At 35.9% G+C, this 24,884-nt stretch overlaps 1 protein-coding gene across 4 annotated transcripts in view; it reads left to right on the top strand.

The window, feature by feature from the left end:
* The window catches only part of PRDM5 (PR/SET domain 5), an 87,038-nt gene extending 63,391 nt beyond the window's left edge, over positions 1-23,647 (top strand). For 3 of the 4 annotated variants that reach the window (XM_037394532.1, XM_037394522.1, XM_037394515.1), the window contains 3 exons: positions 4,260-4,345; positions 17,469-17,573; positions 23,037-23,647. In XM_037394532.1, coding sequence (XP_037250429.1) covers positions 4,260-4,345; positions 17,469-17,573; positions 23,037-23,201 — 356 coding nt within the window. In that variant the 3' untranslated portion in view covers positions 23,202-23,647. Of the gene's footprint in view, positions 1-4,259; positions 4,350-17,468; positions 17,574-23,036 lie in introns of those variants that run through there. The other variant, XR_005105310.1, reaches the window with a different exon arrangement.
* The last annotated feature ends 1,237 nt before the right edge of the window (positions 23,648-24,884 follow it).

Below are 24,884 nucleotides of genomic sequence, written 5' to 3'. Positions count from 1 at the left end.
AGTAGTACCATTAATGTGTTGAGCAGTTTGTTCTTGGACAGCAGGGACATGACGGTCAACTGTAACTTGAGGGTAAACGTAGCATTTATTATGTCTGTCTTATCTGAGTGTTTTGCTATTTTAATGATAGCAATTGTTCTTGGTTATTGTTGCATTCACAAAATTACTTCTGGTCATGTTAACTGGACAAGCTGTCAAATTAAGATATGTTTAATATGTCTACTGCATTTTGATACTGTACTAAAGTAGAAAGCCTTGGTGAAATGCTTTAGTGAAAAATGTGGATCATAGTCTCAGTTCTGGTTTCATGTCAGAGTTGCAAACAACAACATGGAAGGTCAGGCGTTTTTTTTTTTTCAGATATTTTCCAAATGTGAAGTGGTAGGAAGGCTGCGTAGTGTATTTGGAAGTTAAAATATTCCCTGCGCCGCTGCCACCCCCCCACCCCCTCCCCCCATATTTTTAAATATAAATTAGATTTTTTAAAAAAGAAACAACCAACCACCCTCACTTTGTGAAATAGTAAATAATACCTTTGAAAACTTACTCTACCATTGACTGCATTGAAAAGGCATCACAGTAAAAAAACAGTGCACAGATTTACTTCAGTGTGATACCCCTGGTAAGGATTTATCATTGCCTCCAAACATAAATATATTTCTATGTTTTATATGTATTTATATATAAAAACAGATTTATATAAAAATGTAGAGTGCAAATGGCATAATTGTTAATTGGCATCAACAACTTTACCTAAGGTGCACCTCCTCCTAGTATGATGTTATCACACATTGACACCATGTCTCATAAGCATGCTTCTAGCAGTAAATCAAAGAAGAAATTGTAGTTTGTTGTAGGGGAAATAGCTTCCTTTCATTTTGGTGCTTAGTATCTCCTTTTTGTGAGGACTAGAGAAAGAGATAGATAAACAACTTCCAACACCATTTCACTTGCTCATCTTAGTCATTTTTCCTTTTAATCTCCTTGTAACAGATCCATTCCTTTTCTGATCAAAGAAGCTATACATCTGGAAATCTGCAAGTATTTATTGTGCATGAGTTGATCTGAAGTTTAATATTCTGATGCTTATAATTGATTTTTGGTGGTCTTTGCTTCATTGGGGGCAAATGTGAAAGCACTGATGGATAATGTCACCTTCCCAGGAGCTTTCATCACATCATACTTGCTGTCCAGTTTTTCTTACTGACAATTCTAAACTTTGACAAAAAGCACAAAACCCTCTAATTTGTGGACGTTGGCAATAGTTCTGTATAAGACATTGCACTTCAGCAAACCATGTGTAGGAGGAATATATTTAGCATGCATTATTTCAAATCTGTTCTTTTTCTGATGTCGTCTCATCCATTTACATATCATGGTATTGGAGAAAGGATTCACTGCTCCTGTTTATCTTACAGGACTTCATGTGGGATAGACTATATAAGACTTCTCTTGGGGAATACCTGCTTCACCAGTAATTTCATTGATGATTCTATTATTTGGATCATTTTTATGAGCAACTAACTGGTAGGATGAATAATGTTTGCCTAGTTTATCTAGTTATGAAGCAAGGAGAGAAGTTAATTTTTACCAGAGATAGAGAAGTTAAGAAATAGGATTATAACAATCTTGCCAAAAACTGCTGCTTGTAAGTTCAAACATCTAATCTGAATTGGTTGCCTAGGTTCCTGATACAGTACATAGAGAAAAAAGATACTTTGAGTGAAGGCAGTTTATTCAGTTCTCAGACAGGCAACAAAGTTAGGCCCTTTCCAGAGAGCAATTAATCTTAACTTTCTTTTATCCTTAATTTCACTGGGATTCCAAACAACTAGTTAAAATCAGATGTTATATATTTTCACAAGGTTGATGTCAAATGAGGGGAATCTTAACTCTTTTTCACAGATAAAAGAATTTTTAAATGCAAGTTATTATTTATTTAAAAAATTTATAAATATCCATATATTTCTTATACACAAATATAGGATGTCACTAAGCATTAATGTTAAGTCAGAGCTCACAATCTTGAGTTACATAGTAAACTGGATTCTTTGGAACCGCAGAGATTTTTGAAAATTCACAGAATGTAACAACTGCTGGAAGAGTTTTTCAGGTGTAACATGTTGATACGAAGTCATACTGTTGCCCTCTACTGGCATCTGCTGAAAGCTCTTCAAAGCCTTACCCATCAGCTACCATGTCTCAATGGTTAATTTCTGAAGGACACAGTTAATCCATTTCAGACAAACTCCAAACCATCCTTTGAAAGCAAAAGTCTTTACGCTTTAAAGAGACTTGGGGATGAGGGAGAGAGGCAGGAGGGATACGACTCCTACCTGTCAACGCTCATCTGCTTACAAAATGCTGAAACTTTAACTTCTACATTCAAAAGCCCTAAACCATAAAAATGTCAGCTGAATTAATTAAATATTTGAGTACTGACAACTGTTGGGAGTGTTTGAATTTCGAAGGCATGGATTAAAGACACTGAGGGTCATAAGAGTATCATATTTCAAACTGCTTGACGAAAACACAGCTATAACACAGTGATAGTTGTCATCGTCCTAAGAAAAAAAAAAAGCCAAATTCACAAAAGTGTGCTCTCTGAGAGATGGCAGAACACAAGAAAGAAAGAAAAATATTTGTATTTCACGAATACTTTGCTACACAGTGTTTTGCTGCTGTCATTAACAGAGTTATCTAAACAGTAATGACAAAACAGTCTATCTACTAAGTAGTTTTTTTAAATCCCCTTACTTAAATAACCATTTAATCTCAGCTGCCCTCAAACTTCTACACAACCTGTAACTATATGGAGATTTTACGTACTACAGTGACTATCGACTGATCAGCTGTACTGTAATCATAGCTGGTTCTTCTAAAAAGCTGTTTCTGTAAGCTGTCCCTGTTACATAGTTTTTGTGATCCTTTGACATCTTCTTTCCAAGAAAGAAAACATCCAGTATCTTCCCTCTGAGCAATCACGGGGGAATACCTCATGTAGAGAAAAGATGAGAAGAGAGATGAGACTTCCTTTCTCCAAGTCAAGATGAATATTCCTGTTATTAGGGTCTGTGAAGCTTTAAATGTTTATCTCTGTTACTGCCACTCTCTTGCACTCTGATCTTTGGCATATTGGTGAAATATTTCTGGGGGCTTCTAAAGTGTAAAATGTAGTTAATCTTCCTTACCTATTTTCCATGATTGAGTGTGAGTGTTAATGAGTGTTTGACATTTGGACTACGTTAAACCTCTCTATACATGCAAAGATTCTTTCATGAGCAGAAAGCTGTGCATTGTCTTAGCAGAACAGACTTTGCTTAAGAAGTATTTTCAAAGGTTTGTTACACCTTCAGTGTTATGATTACATAGAACAAATAGGATTTTTTTAATAGGAAAATATTTGTTGAACTGTGTGTTTGTACTAGAAACAGCCTGATCATTTGCTTTTAAAGCTTTGTGTACAGAAAAAAAGAGGCAATAGACTCAGGTTCCAGTGTATTGCCTAAAGCGTTAAGAATTAAAAAGCCCTTAGGGAATTATAAAGCTTTATCACTTCTTCCAAATTATGGAACTAGCTTAGAAACTCTTCATGTGATTCTGAATAGCTCAGTATCCACATTACACTAATGTGGCTTTCAGAAGATCTGTGCTAAATGATACCAGTTTAATGGAGCATTACACTAAATACCTCTAAGATACAGGATGCTGCAAGGGAGATGCTAAGATTGTTCTGCTTCTATTTCAGTTACAAATTGCAACACAAAAATTGCAGAAACTTTTGATTAACTGGCTTCTAACACAGTTCAGATACAGCATTAAAAAAAGAGTAGATTTTATATTACATTGGGATTCTGACACCCAGAGGGCTCTAATAACGACCAGATGTGAAATAGAAGAAATATTTGGGAGCATTTAATGCCTAACCGTAAAAGTGACCATGTGTAAATCACTGCAGAATGTGTTTGAGCAAGGGCAGTAGGTGTTTTGGTTTTTTTTCTTTCTTTCCCCGCCAGCCCCCCACCCCAAGGTTCTCTGTGTGTATTCATGTATTGCTAGAACAGAATCAAGCAGCAAAGAGGAATATTTTCATCCAGCCCTGCATCCTGCTGAGGTGGACCTCTATTTGTCATTTTTCTAATGCTTAGATCTCTTCTTGTTTGAATTGAGTGAAAACGAGGCCAGAAAAACCTCAATTTGAGAAATAACTGTGCTGCAAGGCCTTCATATACTGATTCTAATGCCTGCCTTGTTTTCAGGTGAGCGTCCTTACCAGTGTCCTTACTGTGACAAAGCTTTCAGCAAGAATGATGGATTGAAGATGCATATTCGCACCCACACAAGGGTAAGTCCCACATAAGCATAAGTGTAGCTCAGTTTTTATGGTTACTTGAGGATTGTCTATGAATCATGTGTGGAGAAAAGTAAATAATTACTGTTTGTGTAGAGATTAGCCTATACCAACCAAGATTTTTATACGTATCAAAATAAGAGGCAAAGATGTAAGTCATTAACTTGTGAAATTCTAATTATGACTCCCTTACTGACCTATTTTTTTCTGTGTTAGATTTCTTATATGTTGTATAAAGTAACTCTTCCTTTAAGCTGTGGTTATTTACGAGATACAAATCAATGTGATTGTTTACTGAGTAAACAATTCTGTAAAGGCTTCACTATTCTTGAAAATTCAATACCCAGTGCTTTGGTTCTTACTGTCTTCTTAAAATCCAATCACTATGAGCTTTTGTGGCAGCTGCTCTTTGGTAACTGATGACAAAAATTAAGCTGCAAAATGACTTCAACAACTGAAGGCAAAATAGAAGGCAAATTGCATATGTTGCGAAGATTATTTTTGAACCTTGAACCTCAGTTAGCACAAAGGTTCCCTGTTTCAGGGGAGAGCCTTATTATGTGTGTGTGTTTACTAGAGGACAAAGGCGAGATCTTGGCCTCACTAAGCCAGCAAAGAGATGGTGAGCTGTCTTCAAACTGCCAGATGTGAATTCCCTTACTAAAGGGAGATCTCCAGGTTAGGCTGGTCTAGCATTCCATATACTACCTGCCTCTGGCCTCCCTATCCACCATAAGAAAGCAAATGAAAAAAATAGAAGTATACTGTAGCCTGTAGCTTTTGCTAGTAATCCCTTGGGAGCTGTTACTGCTTACAGCAGTCAAGGCAGCCTTGAGGCCAAACCAAGAAAGTTCTTTATCTGTTTGGAAGTAGAAAAGGGTGATAATTTAGTACTCTCCATGAGCAAATCTGCAGAAAGAATAGCTTTCAAAATAAGATCAAAAATGTTTAATTTTCTACCATTTTACCTAGGTCTTGAGTACCCCAAACTTTAGAAGTAAATTAATAGTTTGTGCGGTGTTAATGGTGATTCATTGGCAGCAGGCTAGTTCCATGTTGTTAGTTGTTTCTCCTTCTTTTCAGCTGTTAAATCACTTTAAGAAGTGCTAGGAATTGTTTTCTGTTGTTACTGTCCCATATTACTGTTTTTGCACTAGGAGAAATTTCATTATCATGTATATATTCTTCATGGCTGTCAGTGGGAGGAGTGGTAAACAAGACCAGCTCTGAAATAGTGCCAAGTTTAATGTTTTCCTGATTTGTCACACGGTTTGAGTAAGAACAACAAACCCCCCCCGGCTCTGTAGAAAAAAAAGAGGACAAAAAGAGTTAAGAATAGGCCTTTAGAGCCTGTAAGGATGTATCTCCATTGATGTACTGATTTATACCAGGTGATGATTTCTTCTAAAATCCATGCTCATGAGTGAGGTTAGAGAACTTTACAAACATTATCTTCATTGCTTAAAAGCTGTAAATTAATTGATAAGTCATTTACAGCAGGATTGCATATCCTAGTCTTAGAAAAAGCAGTACTTCAGTGGAGAAAAGCCGTTGATAATTGTGGGTGGGGTTTTTTTTTCAGTTGTATGCATAGGTCCTGATTACCCACAGAGGGCAGGTAATAAATACTATGTTAACAATTGAAAAATTGAAGTAGAGATTTTTAATTGTACTGAATGGAAAACTTATAGTTGTTCTTTAGCTGAGTGTAGTTTTCTTGGGATGTTTCTTGCTCTTAGCTATGCTCTGAAATGTATTTAGTGTTTGGTTGCATGCTGCTTCTATGCAACTTGTTGCTTACATATATTCCCATATTCGTCATATTCTGCCTGTGTTATATGGAAGAAAAAAAACCAAAACAAAACCAGACTGAAATTTGCAGGCGGCCTGCAAAATGCTTATATAAAATTGGACTGAAAGGCAAACTGAGGACTTTAATGTTGAAACAGGACGAAAAAGAAAATAATTATTATATTTATATATATAAATATAATTTATTATTTATTATGAATGATAAAAGGACAATTCAACCAATGTTTGTTATTTGGCTAATAGGAAAGGGAAGAGTTAGGAAAACAGATTTTTACAGAGTGGAGATTCCTTTTTAATATATGTAGATGTTGTAATTAGATTTTTTTATTGCGCTAAGAACATAATTGCACTAAGAGCATAATAACATTTAATTTAAAACGTCTCATAAAATATTCTGCTGTATCATGTAGTCAAAATATCATCCTTACAGAAAGTAAGTGTGGTTCCCACTGAATGTAATATGAGTGTTTCCATATACTTGAGATGTCATGATCATCTAGATCTGAACACATTATATTTCAATTTTTCTTGTGAGTATGCTAAGCAGACTACTCAAAAACTTTAAGATTATGCTGGAGGATTAAAATATGCAGGCACTGTGATGGTTTTAGGCCTTGGTTTGGCGTTTTGATTCTTTTTGTGGTCATGCTGTTTATATGCTACTCCTATTACAAAGCTCAAAAAAAAATTTTTTTGCTTTGAGGTAATAAGAATAAATATTGATAATGTTAACATTAATAATAATTTTGAAAACCAAAGCCTGTTGCTACAGTCTTGCATCTCCCAACTTTCCCTCTTCCTCACACTTCAAGACCTTATTTAATATCTAAATAAAGTGGACAGCTAAAAATTTTAAAGTTTTAGTAGGAGAGGAAAAAAAGTTGACTAATAGTATTAATAAAAACAATAGAACAGAGAGCAAAGTTTATGAAGAACTTTCATAGATTTTAAAGTCAGAAGTGTTTATGCTGTGTCTGTTCTGCAAAACATTATTCATGCAGAACTGTAGGATAATAAGCTGTAGTTCAATTGTTCAGATGAGTCAATATTAGTACAGGCATAGGGGAATAAATATGTATTTTAGGTGGTGCGATTCAGACGTAAGTGAAAGAGAATGGAGTGGTGAAGGGAGTTTGGGTATTTGGAAGGAATAAGAAGGAAGAGGGGGAGAGAAAATATGGAGAGGTAAATTGAAAAGAGACCATTTACAAGAGCACTTGTGTGCTTGGCAAGAATATGAAGATTTATTTAATGTTTGTAGTAGGTTGATGCTTGTCAGGAATGTAGTGGTTGACGTTCAGGATCTTGTTAAGACACGCTGAAAAACTTAAATAATTGATCCTTGTGTGTTTGGTGGTGTTTATACATGGTTTTTAATTTAGTAGTGTGTTGAAAGAAAAAATATCTAGAAAAATATACAGGAAAAACAATGAAAACCCTTTCAGTAGGAAAAACAGCTGTTGAGTATGTAGGTTATATAATAGTTTGATAATGTCAGTATCATGTGCCTTGGAGTTTCTCTGAACACAGGGATGCTAGCAAAGTTGAGGTGCAGAAATACTGACATTTTATGCCATGTGCTTCAAAACCAAGCAGGTCTGTTGTCACTGCCAGAGGTGTTCTCTCATGTGCTACCATTTTACCCTCAAGCAGGTGCAAGCTATTTGCTGGAGGCGGTGGTGGCAATTCTCTGACAGTCTTGCTCATTTAGTGAGATTGTCTTGTTACTCTGTTTTGTAGAGGTGATTAGGTATTATGAATATTAAGATGGTTTACTTTGAGGTTGATAGCCTACCATATTTCTGTGTAGTACTGATAGTTGAATTACCAATTTTGAGTGTTTCAGGTCTTTAACCAAGAGCAGTAGAAGCACAACTGAAAATTCTGAGTGATTCACATGTATCTTTTTTGAAGTGAATGCATGCAGTCACATTGTAGTGCTCAGGCTAGTAGTGGTCTAATTCATATTAACAAGTAGAGGAATGCAGTAGTAGGTATGTAAAGTGAAACAGTTGGTGCTGAGGACCTGATGTTTATCTTGTATGTTTTTCAAGGGTTTTACTGCAGATGGTGGAGTATGGTCCCATGGACTGAATGCACAATAGCACTCTCTGGAATGCATTAAACCTTCTGGTTTATTTTTTTCTCAAAAGGAATCCAGGTTACGCAGTCCAAAACATTTTGAAAATGTGCACCAAAGCACAGTAACGGGACATTTGGGAAGTGTGCTTCAAAAGCACACACCTGATCTGAATACAAACACTAAGGGAGATGTATTTTAACTGTGCTATGTAAGAACATTTCCAGTGAAGAAAGATTATACCTGTGCAGAAAAAGCTTGAAACTCCTCAACGTGATTTTAATTCACTTTAACTTGTTCTATGATCTTAGGCCTTTTCAACAAACACAAAACTAAAGATCAGGAAATAAAAAATGTAGCGTGTTTGCCAATGTTTATTTTTGTCAGTTCTAAGAACAAGAAAACCCAGGAAGTCACACTTGAAATTTCTCTCTTCAGGCATCTGACATGTTGACTTTTCAAAAGATTGTAAGGATGGTGGCTATTCCTTTTCTTACCCTTTCCTACACATACATTTTATTCTGAAATTTATTCTTGCATGTAAAATAATTATTCAAATAATAAATAACAAGATGTATAAATCCAGAAGGTGTTTTTGTATCAGCTAAGCCCAGTAATGTGGAAATAAGCATAATCATAGCACCCTCCCTTAAGGGCTATGCTTGTAAATATCTTTTAAAAGTCTGGTCTTTTGGCCAGAAAAATTGTGAAGTAGCTTAAAATTAATAATACAACATTCAAAAGGGAAAATGTCATTGTAGATATAAAATCTAGCTATATTTTGCCCGTGGGATTAAATGCCAAACCTGATCCTGTGGATCAGGGAAGGCTGCTGGAAAAATCATTGTAGAAAGCTGATTAAGGTCTGGCAGCTGCTAAACTGAGTACAACCTGGGTGGCCACAGGTGTCAACTCAAACTCTGAAGTAAACAGAGGAGGTAAACCAAAACCCCTACTGACAGTGTAAGGAGATGAAAATACTCAACTACCTAATATTGAAATGTCACCTGAGTATTGATTTGTTTCTATTAAAGTAGATGTGTTTCGTTTATGGTTTGGTTTTTTGGCTTTTTTTTTTTCCCTGAAGAAAAAGAAATATAACAGCCAAAGAAATCATACATGAAGAATTGATTGAAGTTCTTGATGAAATGAATTTACAGACCATATCAGCTTTGCAGAAATACATGCATACTTCCAGCCTTCACAGTGCAGTAAACTTCATCTATTTCCTAAGGCTTTATTCAGTGCTTGACGTAATATTGCATAGTTTGAGCTTAAACGCGTAGAGAAATTGTTGTATGTTACTGCAATGTAATTGTTAATGTTTTGAAATATGATCATTGATGGATGCCCAGAGTTATTGTCATGTCAAATTGATGTTTTCATTACTTCTGGAAGTGGTAGTTTTATTACAGTTTGTTTCAGTTAAATACATGGCAGTGATGGAAAACAGGAAGAGTAGAAGCCATTTGCAAATGTTTTTTCATCGCTTGGTTTGAATATTTATACTTTGAAGGTATAACAGACACATGTAAATTTTATAGCTTGTTTAAAAATCTTATTTCTGGTGGTTGGAAAGTGGCTGGCTGTAATGCTCAAATAGTACATTTCTAAGATATTATTTGGAAATTAAAGTGTATTAATAGGTACATTTCTTTTTCATGCGTAACTGCCTACTATTTAAAGATGCATTAATCTTTAAGTATGTTTTTAAAAGCACCTAATGTTCAGAGATTATACTGTAAGAAATAGAGCAATTTAAGTGATAAGCGTATTTTTGGTCACTGCAACTAACTTTACTTTTCCACATTTGAAATGCTTGGCCAGTGTGTGTATAAAATATATATATATACATATGTATACACTTTGCATGGAACTGATTAATAGGTTGCAGTTGATATAATGTAGTTTCTGGACACTTAAGCTATCTGTACTCACAGTAGTGTTTAGGAAGCTTTGTCTCCTATTTCTTATTCATTTGAAGCTGGGCAGCTTGGATACTGTTAGCAGTGTAGCCTCAATTGCAAGGATTGGTGTGATCTCGTAGCCTGAGTATTAGATATGTTTTGAAGTCAGCTCATGAACACTTCCTTCTCAGAGTGAATTTGTTAGTGGTGGCTGAGCGTATATTTTATGAATATATCTGCATGCGCTGCAATCACGTGAGTGACTTCAGTGTAAAGGTATCCTTAGAAGCTAAGGACTCGAGGCCTGACACAGTATGTGAGAGAGTTAGCCAACCTCGAGTTACTTTTATTTATGTATTTAATGGGACTATGAGTCTTCATAAGTCTGGAAGCTAGGCAATCTCCTGGAGAGGTGTTCTATTCAAGTCAGTGTTTCAACTTGTTGCTGGGACAGTACAAGAAAGTTGTCCTTGTCCAGGTCCTGAGTTAAACAGTCTTTCCAAGGTACACATTTGGAAGTTTATGCAAACCCCTCTATTCTTTTTTTTTTAACCCAGAAGAATGTTAAAATGAAGTAATTTTAAAAAAAGAACAATATTGACAACTGTGAAATAATTTCCCTTGTTCTGTATTTCCCATGAAATATTTGGGCTTAAAGTTTTTAAAAAGGTCATGTGTTCTAGAAACAGCATACCATGCTATTGCCAAAAATAAAATAAAAAAATACATTGGGTACTAAATATAGTCTTATGTGTACATGACAGTGTGTACTGAAATCATATGAGGTGTTGATTGAATTTTGAAATTTTTTCAATATTAGATTTTTCTCTGTATTTCCCTGTTGGTGAGACATGAGTGAGTTCCCAAACATCTGTCTGAGGATGATGACTTTGCCAGTGCTGTGGTTTCCTTGCCTGTGGAATCTGTATTTGTATACAGAATATAGAAGTTTTGAATCCCACTGCACCTATATTTTCACACATTTTTTATGTTATGTTGACTGATGATCATCTATTCCTCACAGAGTGAAAATGTATTTTATTTTTTTTTTATATTGATAATGTTCTTCTTCCAAGAGCAGAATCAACATTATTGAATTTTCATCCTGGCTGATTAAATAAGCCCCTTTCACTAAATCTTAGGGGCAGAAATTACTTCAGTGGTTTTAAAAAAACAAAGAAACAAAAACTTTACAGATTTTAGGTAGCGAATAGGCAGAAATACTGTGGAAAATGGGAAATTAATGATATAGTAAAGTCCAACCAATTGCATATACTGAGTTTTTTAAGAAATATACCTTTTATTCTTCTGGCAGGCATTGCAGTAAAGATGCATGTTTTTATTTTCGTTACAATTTTTATTGCAAGAATTTCAGATTTTTTTTCCAAACACCCAAAATGGAATTTACTTTTATTAAAAATGACTGATGCTATTGTTAGAAAAGTGACTTTTGTTAAAATTTGCCAACATCCTTTCACAACTGTTTCAACAGGAGATTTTCTGTGCCTGCCTTAGTTATTGGAAATATTTTTTAAAGGATTTTATTTCTCAACTGTGGAAATCTGTACTTTTAAAGTGATTGTTTATTGAATTTTAATAATTATAAGATTCGAATCTCACCTCTGTAGAGCTGTGTATGCTCATCAGCCTTTGTTTCCCTGTGTCAATATTACTGTAGTAATTAAATGCAAGTCTGATAGTTCAAGTAGGCCTCTTGTCTGTGGGTGAGCCACTTGCTGCAACTTCCAGAAACCTTCCAATTACTAAGAGACCATCTTGTTAGTTATTGCACATTTTTCACAAATACAAAACTGGACTCCATTAATTCACACCATCTGTGATCTTAAGTGACTCAGCCTCTCTTCTCAATGGGGGATGTGTTGCTAGTGGTGATGACCTAGCAGAAAGTATTGCTGATGGGCTTTTTTGACATTAATCAGCTTAGTCTTGTTTAGTTACATTTCAGCCCTAAAAAAAAAAATAAAATCAGCTACCTAAGCCACCCTTGTTTCAGTAGATGTTTTACTGTCTTTCGTACTGTATAGTACCTCTATTCCCAGCCCTTCAGGTAAGATGAAAACTGGTCTTTTAATAAGAACTGAGCAATATATTGCATGTCAGCACTTCATTGATAGTGAAACTACCCATCATTTTTCTTAAATGTAGAAAAAAACCTGTACTTGGACACTGGGATTTGCTGAGGCTTAAAGGTCTGTTACCACAGCTGCTGTCTAACAGGTTTTCTTGTAAAGATCTACTCACTTGGCCTGACCCGCAGCATGGTCCGACACTATCTGTGGGCAGTTTCTAGACCAAGCAGAAAGATCCAACTGATTCTCTAGGACTTCTGTTACTTGTTCATCACTGTTCTGCTGAAGTTTTGGTAGAAGTTTGCTGTTAGCAGGGCTGCAAAGTGGGTTGTGGGTTGCTTGGGGGTATGCATCATGAACCCTGTGTTAGGTTGCCTCTTGCAGGACTCTTCTCCAGGCCTCTCATGCTTTTCAGGCTGTTGTAGCCCTGAACCTTCACTTCACATTCAGGTGGGGTTTTTTAAAGGATGATACCTGTGCTGTCACCATCTTTGATACATGCCATGTACAGCTGGCTAAAGAGCTCCTGAGTGTAGTTGGGAGGGACACATCAACATTAAGTAATAATTGAAAAAAGTGTTACTGGCATTAGGATAAGTTTTAAAACACACAAAGCACAAGGGTTTCAGGTTGAAACTTTTTCAGGCTTACTCAGGTTTTACCAAGAATCTTCATGTATGCACTGGGCCATACTGTTCATTTTTCCAAAATACGTCGTGTTTATCTCCAGCTTTGTCTGTTATACAGATTGCAATTTTGTATGTCTCCAGAGGAAAAAAAAAAAAGGCTATTTTCTCATCCTGTACTATTGCTGTTTTTTGTGTCTGGCAATTTTTACACTCATGTCACAAGTATAAATGTTTACAAGTAATATAAGATCTGATAGGGTTTTCCTTGTTTCTCTGAATGTTTGGTTTTCAGCATGTAGAAAATGCAGTCCCAGGAAGCTGATAGTTCTGTGAAACTTATCATGGTCAGTATGTCTTACCCTGAGATGCTAGTAATTCTAATGTGTGTTTAGATATATGAACATGATCTACAAGAAGAAACATGCAATATGTGAAATTCTGAAGTAAATCTGCTGAATTCAGGATATAAAAAAGAGAGCATAAGAGAGATTATATCCTAGATAGATCTGGGATTTTAAGTATGCTCTTACATGTCAATTAAAACCTAAGTGTTAAAAAGGATTATTGAGTAACATTTCTGTAGTCAATAAGTTAACTTTCTGAGTAGTACAAGTGTGTAATCATTGTAGTAAATTAACGTAACCAAAAAAGTAAAGAATAATGGGGTAAGAACGAGTGTGGGTTCAGCCCAGTTTAAACTTGCTTCTGCCACCTTGGAAAGAGTTATTAGAACTGTTCTTAACTCTTATTTATTTGAATCTTGAGCTATGATTATTTTGGATATATTAGTGTCTAGCTTATGTTTTTCTTGCTGTTGAGCTCTTGTAATAGTTTTAATTTCAGATCTATAAAGTTATTTGGAGATACTCCTACCAAAGTACTTTATGTTTTAACTGTGTAATTAATTTTACCAGGCTTACAGAAAAAAACATATGCACTAGTGCTAAACTAATCTTAATATATAATTTTAATATAAGTTATTTATATTTCTCAAGGGAGAATACAGTCAACTACAGCAGCAGTTAGCAGTTCAAATATTGTGCATTTAAGTATTTCCATGTGCTGTGGTTGCACGATACTCTGTACACATTCTGCCAATCTGTTAAAGGTGGCGTCAAATGGCCTTGAGAATTGGTTGTGTTCTGATGTCTTTCTAATGCAAAGCACACTTTGCATAGAATCCAAGGTAGTTGTTTGGTTCAGCTATCCACAGACAGATGAAGTGTATTATAGTTGCTGTTTTACTTGTCATAATTGTTAAAATATTGAAATCCTCCCAGTTTTAAAGTAATGAATAGAAAATTATCAGAGATGAAAGCTTCTAAGTTAGCATACCAGTCTTACAGCAAAGCACCTTCCAGAATACCACATCCCATTTGGGCTCTCCTTGGCCTTTCTTTGTTTAGAGTAGTATGGTTATAAATCCTTATCTACATATTTCTATACCTGGTATACTTAATGTAATATTAAATCACTGCTGTATCAGCTACATCCTGTCTCTCTCACTGTCTCTGCTCCCTTCCTCATTTATATCAGCAATAAGAGAAAACACATGTAATCCTTTGGCTTTGCTGCTACCATAGTCGTGGCCTGACAGATGCTTTTTGAATAGAGGGTAGATTTATAGTACAAGCAGTTGATAACTCCTCTGAAGTCCGGCTTATATGATCTTCCCAATGACCTCCTGTTTTGTTGACAGTTAGCAGATTTTTCCCTTTGCTTGATGTTTTAGATTTGTCCAGCTTGCTTCTAATCTCATCATTGGTCCTTATTGTCCTTCTGTGGTGGCTTTAACTTTCTTTCAGACTTATTACTGTGGGTTTTATTTATTATTTTTCTGTTCACATTTAGAGCAGTGATGCTTATGCCAAGCCAACATCATCTTTTCCATGTTACAGTTGTTGCCTTCTCCAAGTATTGTGAAATGGAAATTTGATATGACAGGAAGGAGGGGGAGAGAAAAGGAAAAGCACAGAATGTTTTGTTTTGAAGAAATTAGGCTCTGAGAATGACGTCGTCTTTTAAACTGACAAAAAAGTCTTTTTCTCTGGAGAGAAATGTAGGGCCAAGTTTTGCTCTGGACAGCACTACGGATTTTGCTGGAATGGACACAGACGTGAATGAAGGGCAACATAGCTTAGAGAAGGAGGGGCTGGTGTGAATCAGAGTTGTGTCTGCTGAAGTCACTGGAATATACGTATGTAAGGAATCTAAAATTAGATCAAAGACAACTTTGGTGTTTTTCATGCACTACATATGTGAATTTGACTACAAATGCCAAGGGGATGGTTAGATACACATTTCTTTGCCATAGAGAATAATAGCCAAACATAACTTTAGGGGAAGATATTACAGCCCAGGTTTGTGACTTCAGCTTCCTAGAGTTTATAATGCCTCTTTCTTCTAATTGGAATCCTGAAGTCCATTTAAGTTTGAGATGAATAAGGTAACTGTGATCAAGTGAACTCTTCAGATACCTCAAGATGATAAAAAGAGCAAGTACACCTGGTACAGTTTGCAATAACGAATGTTTTCCTAGGTGTGTAAGATGTACACATATACTTTAATTTACACTTTCTGTGGAACAGCCTTCACAGAGAAAGGCTGTTTTCGGACAACTCACAGAAAATGTGGTTTATGTTAACCAGAAAGCAAAACCAATTGAGGGAGTGATCAGAAACCTGCTTTTCACATGGCTTCTTCATACAGTTCCTTAAAATTTACCGACCTGCTCCATGAAGTCCTTAGCCAGTTGAGCGAAACTCCCTGTGACATGAAGTTTTTGGTCTAGATGATGATTTTTTCTTTAAGGTCAGCTCAGATTTTTTAGGGTTTTTTTAATGTTTTATTCTATACTGAAGAATCATGGAGATTACAAAATTAAGATGAGATGGAAAAACACAAAGATGATAAACATGTGTAAGGAGAATCTTGCACAGAAAAGCTCATTTGTGGCTTCCCTTTAGGCCAGTTTGATTATATGCAGCTGGGAACCATGTACTCAGCCTGTGTCAGCAGGAAGATTTGTCTTGTATCATAATGAAATTTATTTCTCATGATTTACTCATATCTGAAAGCAAAATTGCTGGAGAAATGCTTTACCCTATGTACGCAGCTAATGACCTGATTTTGGTGAGCTAGAGGATTCCTGCCACTACAAGTTGAGACATTTCTGTCTATGACACTGCCTTAACCAAGTCTTCACACCCACTGAGATCTCTGGACCTGCAAAGAGCTGCCCTAAAGAGAGAGAGAGCTTGGGGCAGACCCAGAACAACACTGATTTATAACCCATTGTATTATGTATATGTGTACGGTTTATGCTGTGTACCTGGCAGGATTCAGCAATACATGGAGACCTCATTGTCCCCTACATACTGAGAGTAGGAATTCAATAACCAGAGAATTTCTTCCCACTGTACTTCAACACCTAAGCTGAGTTGTTCCTTCTTACTTATCCTTGGATCCCACGTTATCTCCCAAAAGTCCGTTAAGGTTACTGCCTATTATTTGTTAGTTCATAGACTTAGCATTTTTATTGCCTATAGATTTTCAGTCTTTAATTTAGTAAAAAATGTTTACTTTGTCGTCTAAAATAGCCATCTTTAGTGTGTTTGGTTTTTTTAGATTGAATTTAGAATTTTAGAATGAAGAAACATTAGAAACATTTTAGAATGAAGCAATACAGAATTTGAGACCACAGAAGAAAGTAAAATGAGAGTTGAAAGAAGTATAATTGTTCGATTAAAAAATAAAGGTGCCTCTAGAGCATCAAAATTTTAATGAGGCAGTGTGTGATGCCATAATACTAACTTTTACATTTAATTGATTTTTTAAAATGTTGTTTTCCATACAGTTCTTTTTTAACTTTAGTGGAATAAAGGAGGAATTACACCTTATGTAAGTTCCTATATTAAGGAAGAACTTCAAAGAAGAAAATATATAAGTGGTTTTCCATACATATCTCTGATTTTTTTGTTTGAGGTCAGTCAGCTTGCAACTTTGATAACATAGTGTGTTACAGTAGCTGCTAACCAATAGTTCTAATGAAAATACATATGGCTTCATTGTCATCTGCAATTTTTTTAAGATTCTGCAATGAATATGTGATTAACCTTCTGTCACCACGTTTCAAAAAGTAAGCCTTTTCTCTACCACAAGCTTTCATTGTACTCTCTGTTCCTCTCCTTACTTCTTCCCTTGCTTGGAAACCTGCTAAGTAACCTGAGGTTTTTATAGACATCTTACTTTTCTTTATGCTTTAAGCTTTTGTGGAGGATAAAGGAAAGCACATTGGAATTTTATGTTTCTGTACCTTTCACATTACGAAAAACAGACTCCTAAAATGGCTGGGTTTGAAAGACTAGAACAGATAATTAATTCATAAGTGGGTGTTGAAGTGGAAACTGTCAGGCCACAGCTTTCCCAGCTTTCACTTAATCATTTAAAAGTCGTTTTCTGTTGTTTTCACTGACTGTAATCCCTTAGAGAGAATATAAAACTTGCACCATCCAGCATGGAATTCCACTCCTTTAATGACTTGGGCTCTGTGTTGACTCACTTTCACTCACTTTTGCTCACTGTTGTCATTTCATACAGGAAAAACCGTACCAATGTTCAGAGTGTAACAAGGCTTTCAGTCAAAAGCGAGGCCTAGATGAGCACATGAGAACCCACACCGGAGAGAAGCCGTTTCAGTGTGATGTGAGTTGATCTATCCCTTTGTCTCCTTGACTTTATTGCAGCAGCAAGACAATTGCAGTGGGACTACGGCCTTGCACCTATTGGCTGCGGCATAAAGTTACACTTCGTATGGTCTTTGATTGCCCAACTAATGAAAGACCATTCAGGGAATTTTATGTACCCTCTTCAGTTGCCAAGAGTGTTGCACACACTTTTATTTGTAGTTTTGCATCCTTTAAGAGTAATTTTCACCATTATTAATACAATTTAGATGTTGCAAGTTACAAGTTCATGCTGATTGGGTTCCTGTATAAGTTGTATGGCAGGATAATAGTTGGAGATTAGCTTATACAGGAAAAAGTATCTAATTCATTACATGGAATCTGAATGCTTCTGATGTTTTCAAGTGACACAAATATGAATTCAGAAATCTCTAATATCTGTTTAGTGAAATCTGGTTTGATGTTTTCAACATCTGCTCATAGGTTGTTTTTTTATTGTTCAATGAAGAAATCATGGCTGCTGTGTATGCTTGCAGCGCTGAAATGCAGCGTATCATATTACAGTTCATAGATCACTGTCAAGTACCTTTCATTCAGTATACCCCATCCTATATACAACGTATCTCACAGTTTTTGGAAGGTAGGTGGGGAGGCTGAATGTGCAGAAACTGTTGGAAAAGAATGTCTTTCAGAATGATCAAATGCAAGAATTTAAGTTGTTGCTCAAGGATTTTGAGAAGGGTATCAGAACAGGGTATAGAATTAGTATAAGTGCTTTTGTTTTGTGATACTGGCTCTTAATGAACTAGTCACAAGGGAACTGCCAGCTTTCAGCCTTATCCTAGATGGCTCAGTCAGAACAGTTGTACATTTGTTCACAAATATCTAAACTTAGATGCAAAATTAGAATAAGCATTTAGCAGGAAAGTCTTAAGGGTTTGTTAATCGATCTGGCTTTTAATAAATAATCTGGTGACATTTCACTGACAATAAAACAGTAATTTAATGAAAAATTGCAGCTATGATATTTTGCTGATGTCTACAGGTCAGGAGATTTGCTGTATTGTTTTAGGATAATCTCAGCCTGGCTCTAGATAGTACCTTGAGAATTTCTCTATTTTGAAATCATTGTCAATAATTTTTTCAGCTTTCAGATTGCTGTGCTGTTTATCAGCTGTTGGCTACCTTGCAGTGTAAATGCAAATTTTTGCACACTGTGGATCCAGGATCCACTGGTCTTGAATTCACAGTGTGCTTTTCCAGACCAATTTGGGGCAGTGGTTATGTTTATTCTTTTTTCTTTCTTTAATTGAAAGTAGGAGCTGCATGAAAGCATGCTTTCCTGCTTCAATTATTCCTTCAGTTTTCCTCATTACTTAGATAAACCGTATTTTCCCAAATCAAAGTATTTCTAGAAACAGCTGTAATCTGTATCTAGTCCTAGTCCTTCTCTGAGAATTTTTATGTGCCTTCATTTACTGGAGATTTTCTTAATACTTTAAATTACTGCCATGTTTCACCAAAATTATTCTTCATCACTAGCTTTCGTCAGCTGCATATTGCAGAGATTGCTGACTTTTCAGGGTTTGGACATGGTCAGCAGTTGCCTCTACTATTCATTCATACACCCTTCAGTTGCCTAGGTGCCTATGGCAGTCTGCTGCTTCATGCACACTTGGAGAGTGTTGAAAGTTTTGTTTTCAGTAGTTACTCCTTATTTCATCTGGCTTCTGCTTCTGCAGATGCAGGGGACATAGTAAATGTCACCCAGAGCAGACTGTTCCTGCAGAGCTGTCTGGCGTGTTGGATGTTACCAGACGTTTCAGCAGAAGTTACAGGAAAAACAGTAGTGGACAGTTACAGAAAAATGGACCTATGGGAGACGTTTATTGTTGGCTCCCTGATACTAAAGATTGCTTTTTACACTCAAGTATTCTCACCTACAATTTTTTATCTGGCTAAAGATAGCTGTAAATGTTCTCATTATTTTCTTATAATTACTTGAGTTGTAATTTATAGCAACAGGATCCAGATATTCTTAACTGTGGAAAGAGATTTTGGCAAGGGGAGTGTGTGTCAGGTTACTGCAATGGAATTTCAATAACTATCTTTTAGTTCTTTCATTAATAGAAAGGGTTAAAAGCTATTCCATTCATTGCTTTCTGTACATGTGCCATTTCCTTCTTAGTCAGCTTCTCTGAAGTCGTTTCTGTTTCCAGAACTTTGCATGACTACTTCCCATGTTCGTAATCTTTTTTGTTACCGTTTCCTAGACTTTTTCATTTCCCAATTTCCATTGCATGTCTTAGGAGGTGAAGGCATATATACTATTGACATATCCTTGCTCAGTAAGCTAATTGAAAAGTCCCTAAGTCCAATGCCCAGACCTACTAAGAATCCTTTAAAGGTGAGAAAATGGGCTGTGTTTTCAATGATTACTATATTCATAAATGTAATCATACATGAAGCCACTATGAAAGATAAGTGTCTTTAAGAGGATGAGGGGTTTGGTCTTATTTCCTGTGTGGCATTAGAAGCAGTCACAGAAACTATTCAGCTCGCTCTTCTAAATAACATATTAACATATGCTGCCAGGATTTTCTTTGTTTCTTAGTACCATTAGCATTTACAAACAAGAACTGCCACCAGTGCCAAAGAACTGAAGAAAGAAAACTTTCGGCTATTGAAATGTGTATTTTATGGACTTAGGAATAGACACTTATTCAAGGCATCTCTCCCCACCCATTATAAATATATATATATATATAAATAATTATCAATAAACTATTATATACCAATTTTTTTAGACTGCATTTTTGCTTTAAATAGAATTTTCTTCCAGAATCAGAAATAAAAGCCATGTCTCCTCTTTCTCTCTCACTCTTCTTACTCTCTGGCATATGGAGCAGGTATTACAGCACAAGATTGTGCTACACGTAAAAGTAATCCTTGTACCCTGTTTGATGAGGGTGCTAGGGTTTATTTATGTGGCTATTTCTGTGTCTTATCAGTCAACAATAGCATTTTCAGAACTTACTGTTAACAACTGAAAGCTCTCACATCCCACTGGTGACAGTGGAAATTGAATGTTACCATTTTAAGGTGAAAATTGTAATATATTAATCACATAGAAAAGTGAAAATAACTGAAATATGGAAATACAAAATGTGTTTTTTTCTAGTGTATTATATTTCTGGTCTCTGAAGACCAGCTTGCTTTTTACTGGAAGGCCAATTGAACTTCAGTTGCCTCAGAGACAACAGATTATTCTTTGGGGGCAGAAAGGTCAGGTACTGCCTGTCCTGGTTTCTTTCCAGTACAGTATTTCCCACCACTCTGCTTTTAGTTGACCCTACACTTACTTTCAAATGTCAGTCTTTTCCATCCTCCCTACTCAATCAAAACTTTGATCATTTTGAAGAGATTGATTAGAGTTCAAGTCACATTAGCAAGCACGGTTGTAAATCTAAAATGTCAGTCTTGCTTATAAAATTGAAATATGAAGCAAACTCTTCAAATAACCCAACAAAAACAAACCTAAAACTTTTATGCATAAGTACAGCACAAAATGTATCATATCTTTAATAGTCCTGTGCATTCCATGTTCTTTTTGAAGTTAGGTGGTAGAAAATGCTAGAACCTCGAAGGAACAGCAGGACACATTATACTATTTACATAAGCATTATAAACGGAAAAATGTACTTTAAGTCTGTATCATAAGCTGTTTACTTCAAAAATGGAGATGTGTGTAAGATACACAGAACACATATTTATCTTCTGTGTGTGCATATATACTTGATCGTCTTCTTGTCTTTCAAGAAATATGTTGCGTTTAAAAGTATATGATACTTTTAACATGTTGGGGCTTGTGAGCAAGCATGATGGTTATGATTAGATAAATGTTATGAGTTCACTTTGTGTGTTCTGTGGAAGCAGAATAGAAAATGGTACTTGGCAAAAGCAAAATTAAGACCTGATTAAGATGCTGAAAGTGACGTTCACTATCGCATAACAAAAGGGTGACTGTTGCTTGGGTCTGAAAGAGGTAATTATACATTGAGGGGAAAAAAGTTTGGAGAGTTACAGTTGCTGTATAAAAGTCCTTGGTATTACGTCATGTCATAAATTCAAAAGCGTTCCATTGCAACAGCGCATACAGCTTTCTTGTCTGGGGAAAAATTATTTTGGGTACGAGACTTGCCTCTGGCAATTGGCCTTTTTATGGTCTTTTTATGTTTTCGCCTTAATTGGCATAAAATACATATACTGCAGGTCAAGATTATCTACTTGGATAGTCAGCTTCATTAGTCTGTCTTGGTTTCGAAAAGAATCAGTAATCATTCCGCATTTTCATTAGTAGTTTGATACCAATATGAGTTTAAAACGTCATTTTCCTAAAGAGGGATTGTGCTGGGTTCCCTGAGTTTCCTCTGCACAGAAGACACTTTTGTCTGGAATGAACCTGGAATTCTAAGATTGCAAACCTATGGATTTTCATTCTTACTGAATTATAAGACTCTTGCCTATTTCCTTTGTCAAATCAGGAGCATGCTTTCTGTACTTTTTCCCCCCCTTGGGAAATTCATGCATACGGTATGTACTTGAATGGAAGATGAATGTGACATTATGACTGTGATTTCAATTGACTTGATGGCTTGCCTACAGATTCTTAACTTTTCATTCTAAAATCTCTTTGCTGAACTTGTTCTTAACCTTTCATTTTGACTTCAGCACAGGAATTTTTATAGGAATTGATAGATTTAGTATGGCAGAGTCCCTCATCCCTCTATCCGTTTATTCAAATGGCAGAATGAACCTGGTGCCTTGGAGCATAGTGGAAGAAGGGAAGCAGCGCACCAGATAATAAAGCAACGGAGTTGCACCTTCATTTGCTGGATACCTTCTGTTTTCTTGGCCAGGCAGAGGAAAACTGGAACAATGAGGTTTCTTCTATAATAATTATTAACCTTTCTTGAAGTTTACAGAGCCTCTTTTCTTACTCTTCCTTCCTTGTAACTGAGCAGTTTGAACTAATTTTTTTTTAGGAACCCACAGATGTCATTCTGGAGGTCAGGAAAGAAATACTTGAATATGAATTGACAGAGGCTTGTGATGTTTTGTCATAATTTTTGCTGCAACCCAGATAGACCAACAGGTTTATTAAAAAACTGTAACGAAACAGAATGTAACACCTCAGTGTGGCAGTATTTTGAAGATTGAGTCTTTTCTCCTCTTTTTTTTATTATTTTTTTATTTTACTCCCCCTCCCCATGCCTGTGGTACCATTGTTAATGTACAACTTTGAAAGGTACCAGTCAAGTAATAATCTTTAAGGTGCTCTCTGAAGGAGTTATTCTTCCAAAGACCAACTCATATATTCAGGTATATGTGACTGTGGCCTCAGTGATGTAACATAGTGAGCATTATACATGCTTGAAATTTTAAGACTTCTTTTGTCTTTGTCTTGTCTTCGCTGCCTTAGGTTTGTGATCTGTCCTTCAGCCTAAAGAAAATGCTGATCCGACATAAGCTGACTCACAACCCTAATCGACCAATGGCAGAATGCCAGCTTTGCCACAAGAAGTTTACAAGAAATGACTACCTCAAAGTGCACATGGAAAATGTCCATGGTGAAACTGACAGCTAATTACCGCCTGTGTGAGAAGAATGAATCTCATGTTTGAAAGTACTCCATTTGTATGTGTACAAACTCCAGACTTCTCACCTGACTAGTAAGCATAGTCAGGAGAAACAACTGTAATATGTTCACATTTTATTTTCTCCACTTTTTAAAATATACTAGTAGGATAAAAACCTAAGGAAGGTATTCACCTGAAGTAAAACATAGCTTGAAAATAAAAAGTTGAAGATAAAAGAACTTTGGGAAAATTTTATCCTTGTTAAAAAAAAAAAAAAGACAAAAAAAGAAAGCTTTAAACAAAGTTCACCTTCTCAATTAGAGCCTGAAGAAACTTAGGTATTGGTTGCATTACTTGGAAATCCTGGACATTTGGAACTAAACCCTTGGCTGTCTGCAACTGTATTTCTGTATCTAAGCTTAAAGACTCCATTAAAATTCTTTAATTTGAAACCACACATAATTTGTCATTCTAATTGACTGCTGATTGCATCCAGGCATATTTTATTTAGATCTTAATTCTGCATTTTGTTGTAACATGATTTTTGTCTCATTTTATTTACAGCTTTCTCATTACTAGATGCAACTCATTAACTTGAATTGGTTCTTGAGATGCCAAAATGTGTGGGTACAGAAACTGTGGAAATCTGTCACGTGAAGTATTACTGTATGAGCACTGAGGAGGATGTATTTCTTCTGGTTACGTGAAACAAGACTGAAGTGAAAACTTTGAGCAATTTAGTTTAAGTACTGTATTCATACTCATTGTTGTGACTGGCAAGGCAAGTGGAAAGACGTCTTAACAAGAGTGGCTTGAGCAGCTACAGTTGCCTAGTTAACATGTATTTGATTTCTTGGTGAACAGCTGCTTCTCAGAGTGTTTCTTCCTGCTGAATCAGATGCTCTGGATTTTTTCATCCCACTTAACTACCTTTGTTTTCTTAATTCTGTTAATGAGCACTGGAAAAAATACTGCTTTACAGCTAAGTAAAAATCAAATTCTACACATTACCAGATTGGGTTGTTTACTGCAGTGAAACTCCTGAAAAGAGTTCCCACAAGGCCCTTTTGTACCACAGCTAGATAGTAAAGAAATTTTTATCTACAAGGACAGTGAAACTAACTTCAGAGAGTGATTGCATGTCAAATTCCTGAGTTAACAGCAGTTAATATTAAGGGTCTGTCATTAGTAAACTGTTAGTATTCATTTTGGACCTGGCAATGTTTTGTAAAATTAACTTGCATTGGGACATTTTGCTTATAGTTTTCATGGGAAAAAATTCAGCTTCTTTCTGAACTGCAGCAGGAAAAACGATGCTGAAATGAACAGCGTAATTCTTTATCTCACAGTAGACTCTCAAATCTGTTTATCACATGGCAGATTTTCTAACAAGAGCAAAAAAGGAATAGCAATAGTATTGCTAGCAGTGGAAATAGCTAGCAATAGATGTTGATATATTTATCATTAACACTTTCTTCCTTCTCTACTAATAGTTTGGATCCTGTTCTGCATGGACATCTGTATGTTACATGTTCAGTTTTGACACCCAGCACTGGATCCCAATAGTAATCTTTTCCAAAGCTATTACTTTTCTCCAGAAATAAGCAGAAGACACTGTGTTTTTCTCAGAAGCTGAAGACGGCATGCCACTAGTAGGGGTGATTATAATTACAGGGTCTGTGTCAGAGGGT

The sequence above is a fragment of the Falco rusticolus genome, chromosome 1 (assembly GCF_015220075.1).
Source record: "Falco rusticolus isolate bFalRus1 chromosome 1, bFalRus1.pri, whole genome shotgun sequence".
In the NCBI taxonomy this organism is placed as follows: domain Eukaryota; kingdom Metazoa; phylum Chordata; class Aves; order Falconiformes; family Falconidae; genus Falco; species Falco rusticolus.
The sequence above is the reverse complement of the archived record's forward strand: the minus strand, read 5'-3'. Positions and strand labels throughout refer to the sequence as shown.